Source organism: Aptenodytes forsteri, unplaced genomic scaffold, assembly GCF_000699145.1.
Source record: "Aptenodytes forsteri isolate BGI_AS27 unplaced genomic scaffold, ASM69914v1 Scaffold72, whole genome shotgun sequence".
NCBI lineage: Eukaryota > Metazoa > Chordata > Aves > Sphenisciformes > Spheniscidae > Aptenodytes > Aptenodytes forsteri.
In genome coordinates, this window is record NW_008796193.1 from 774,204 (window position 1) to 778,347 (window position 4,144).

At 50.8% G+C, this 4,144-nt stretch overlaps 1 protein-coding gene across 1 annotated transcript in view; it reads right to left on the reverse strand.

Annotated features, from left to right (window-relative positions):
- Positions 1-4,144, reverse strand: part of OPHN1 (oligophrenin 1) — a 53,117-nt gene that overhangs the window by 47,528 nt on the left and 1,445 nt on the right. Inside the window, exon 2 of the mRNA XM_019474298.1 lies at positions 2,118-2,213. Within this exon, the coding sequence (XP_019329843.1) occupies positions 2,118-2,213 (96 nt within the window). The remainder of the gene's footprint in view (positions 1-2,117; positions 2,214-4,144) is intronic.

Consider the following 4,144-nt stretch of genomic DNA (forward strand, 5'->3'; position numbering starts at 1 on the left):
GTCCCTGCCTTTGCCTTCTGCGGCTTGGGCGGTGTGGCTCGAGTACTTGCCAGTGAAGACTGAGGCAAAAAAGTCATTGAGTACCTCCGCCTTCCCCGTGTCCCAGGTAACCAGGTCATCAACCCAGCGTCTGTGCCCTGACTCACACTTGCAGTGTTCAAAGCCACCACCTGACGTGCAGGGGTGTCAGCCTGCTCTCTGCCTACATAAAAAGAAAGAAGTGCGCCGTGAGCTGTATTTACAGATCAAACGCATTCCCTGAAGTACGATAAGAAGTGCTTGTGAATGTTTTGCTTCATTCCCATATCCTGCACATCAAATGAGCTCCTACGCTCCCACGCAGATCTCTGGCACCCTTGCAGGAGGTGGAAGCTGCTATGGAGATGTCAGCGCCCTGCTGCTGTTTCAGGAATAAGGGAGCCTTGCAAAGTGGCTCAGCCCCAGCAGGCACTGCAGGGTTTGGTGCAGGAGGAGGAACACAGCACAGGCTTTTTCATACAGGGAAACCAGGGACCTCTTCTTGAAAAAGCAAATCAAATATGCCCCAACAAAAACAGAAGTAGGGAAATGCACTCGTTTCGCCACAGTGTTTTACATTTGCTGTGATCTTTTCTTGTTCTTCTCCGCCCGTGATCCCCCCATTCAACCTCTGCCATTTCCAGCAGTCTTCTTTGCCTGCCAAGCGCCACGGCCCCGCCGCACCGGCTCACCGCTGGCGGGCTCCGCTCCCCTCCTGCGACCAGCGCACGGGGGCCAGTGGAGAGGCAGCACAGGGACATTGGAGCTTTGTCCCTTCCAGCCGAGAGGAGAGACACTCCTTTCCTTGGCAGGCTGTTTGCTTCAGATCCCTCTGCTCCCAGGAGGGGCATTTATAAGGCAATGTTTTCCCCTGCCTTATTCAGATGTGTCTGGAAATTCAGCACCTCTATTGCCATTAGGATTTGGAGGCTGACTCATTTCCAATGAGTTTCACCTACAGACTTTCCATAAAGGAAATCAGATTTTGAAGGGCAAGCTGCAGTCTGCTTTAAATTGCTTTAAATAACACAACCAAAAGAACAGGCTTTACTTCCTTCCCCTTTCAGCGATGGCTGAGAGACCTGACATCAGCAATGTCACATTTGCAGCTGCTCCCCAACAACAGCCTGACAAAAGTGCTTTTTTTTTCGTTGTTGTTCTTTTTTCCTATGTTCAGCCCCCAGGAGCAGCCTGGCTAATGCCCTGTGCCCCCCGCCATGGGCAGCCCCATCCCCTCAGCCCAGGCAGGCACCCCCAGGGTTTTGTCCCATGGGCCAGGGTCAGACGCTTGGGGGCTGGAGGATCTCCTGCCATTCCCCCCACCCACTGCCACCACCGCAGCACCCAGGGCCCCGCACCGGCCATTCAACAGCACCAGCTAAGCCAAGAGCAGGATTAATTTTGAAAGTGCTGGGTTTAGGGCATTTAGGCCATTTATTTTCGCTCCCTGGGTGCAGCTGGCAGCTGTGTAACCCGCACAGTTGCACCAGGCTGGCAGGGACGTAACATGGCTTCAGGACTGCTAATCCTGAAACAGATGTGCGGGGAGTAGTACAACATATGTGCCACAGGCTTCCCTTCCGTGAAGGCAGAGACTGGCGATTATTTGCCGTACAATGACACATCCAGCAATTCATTTTTCCTGGCAGTTTGCAGCCTGGTCCCTTTTTCAGGGCAGCGCAGGACAGCTTTGTTTTTGTAACATGTTCTCTGCCGAGCAAAGGCAGCTTTAGGAGCAGCACCCGCCTGGATCGGGAGATACACCAACGCTCCGGGCCACGCTGTTCCCAATCTACCTGCGGCACTGGGAAGCGAGACTTGCTGGGAGGCCAGCACTGTGCCACCATCCTCCCCAGCGCCTGGCAGCACGGAGCAGGGCTGGAGCCGTGGAAAACCTCCGCAAATTATCCACTGAATTAGGAATGTGAAACTCTACCCGTGAAAGTTCAACTTTGTAAAATATGCTATGGAATATCTGACTGGCATCTGAGGAACCCGGCTCCTGATGCTGTTTAAAAACCATCAGAGCAGGCAAATTCCTAGAGAAGGAGAGACTTTCTCAGTTACTGAAAGTTTGCATCAAAAAGAAGAAAACTTACCAATATTAATCTCATCATCCGTTAGTGTGTCACCAATAAAGTCGAACTGAAAGGACTGCAAAGTCTGGGAGAATTTCTGTACTGCCGATGAGTAACCTGGAAAAGGACAGAGCAATAAGGCTGTGTATTTTTGCAATTGTTGTACAGAAGCGGCAAGTCTTAGAAATTTAGCCTGAATGGAACAAAACTATAGTGAGGTGGTTAGAAAAATCCATAGGCATCATGAATTTAAGCACTTCAGAAAACGTTCCAATGTTAGTAACCATTAGAGGCTGCAGAGAGCATTTGTTTTGTCTTGTTTTCTTCTTCTTTCTCACTGTTGTTGAAAATGCTTCTGCAACACTAATGGATGCACCGAATCGTACAAACAGCTGATCGATAGCCTCATGTCCTGCTACGTACAGGAAGGGACACAGACACATTTCCCCTGCAGGAAAACATGCAGCTTCAAATGCAGCATTCACCACCGGCACAGGAACGTTTTCAGAGAAGTAGATATCCCCAGTGCCATGCGTGCATCAGCACAGCGCCTCGGAGCATGGAGGCTGTCAGACAGGCTTCTCACTGTTCAAAGTAATTTTTTCATTATATGGGAGAAAAATCTGTAGAGTCAGAAAACAAACGTGGGGAAAAAGATAGGACTCAAAATAACTGCCCTTCTTTAGGGGGTCACAGACACAAACAGGCCCTAAGAGAAGTATGACAGTGCTGCAGCTGAGTGCAGTGAGCTGGAGGGCTCAAGCTGTGCTTGTCGGAGCGTCTGCAGATGGCCCTGGGACCTGCTCCTGGCCTGCTGCTGAAGAAACGTTCAGTCTTGAAGCAAAGACACTTCCTGATGGTGGTTGGTAGCTCAGCCCAAATTATTTTTGGACTTTCCAGAGAAGTTTCTAGCCAAAAGGATCCTTTGTGTCTTTGCATCCTGTGCGGCTGCTTCGCAGCGTCGTCAGTGGCTCCGCTGTTGTGAAGGCGTCTGCTGACATTGGCAGAGGAGCTGCAGCAGGGACGGGGCAGCGACAGCGCAGCAGACCCCAGCACCAAAATCACCCGCCTCACGACAGCGGTGACAGCCACAGGTAACACTTCACCGCAGATCCTTCTCCCGCCAGCAGAGCACAAGCGGGACACGTGATGGATTTGACAGCCTTGCATCAACCACATCTTCCTGCACAAAGTTACACGCTTTTTTGGGGAGGTTAGTCTTTCTCCAACCGCAAATACCCGAGATACAAACAGGAGGAGGCTGAACTTCCCTGACCTCAGGGAATAGGATGTAGACAATAAAACAAAAACAAAGGAATAATTTTATACTTTGATTTATGTTGCTATTTTCCCTAATTTTGGACTCCAGCTATAGGCACAGTCCCAGGCTGGATTCCTCTGGGGGGGTGGGGTGCACAGGAGATGGTGCTTTCTGAAATTCAGGAAGCTGCAAGTGTGGAAGATGTGACGGCACAGACGTTAACGTGCAACCAGCACACACAAACCCTGCTTTGCCAAACCGGGGGAAAGACTGCTGTAGCAGAGCAACGCTGTGTACATGGGTGGTTTTTTTAATTTGTCTGTTTGTTTAAAAAAATAAGACAAGCACAATCACTTTTGGCATCAGTTGCTAAAATCTGGGGGGAAATAACCGCCAAAAATGAGGTGTGAATTAGTGAGGAATTGTGTCTGTACAGTATAGGCTACTCCCTGCATTTCCAGCCTTAGGAAAATGGTGATCTGGGTGTATTTTTGTTTGTTCTTTTCCATTGCAGACTCAGTGACAAAGGAACTTATCACCACGGTGGCAAACATAGGGTTTTCTGAAACACTGCTACAAAGGGGAGAGAAAAATCAGACAACACTAAATTGGATGTTGGGAAAAGGAATCAAATGGCCCGCGTGGGATCCTGGCAGGTCCCCAGACTGCTCTGCTTCCCCTGTCCCTAGGCTGGGAGCACCCCGGGGCCCCCGGCCCTCCCCAAGGCCCCCGAGCGACCGCAGCTCGCAGGGACACCCAGGTCCCCGGCGCGGGGAGGAACCGAGCC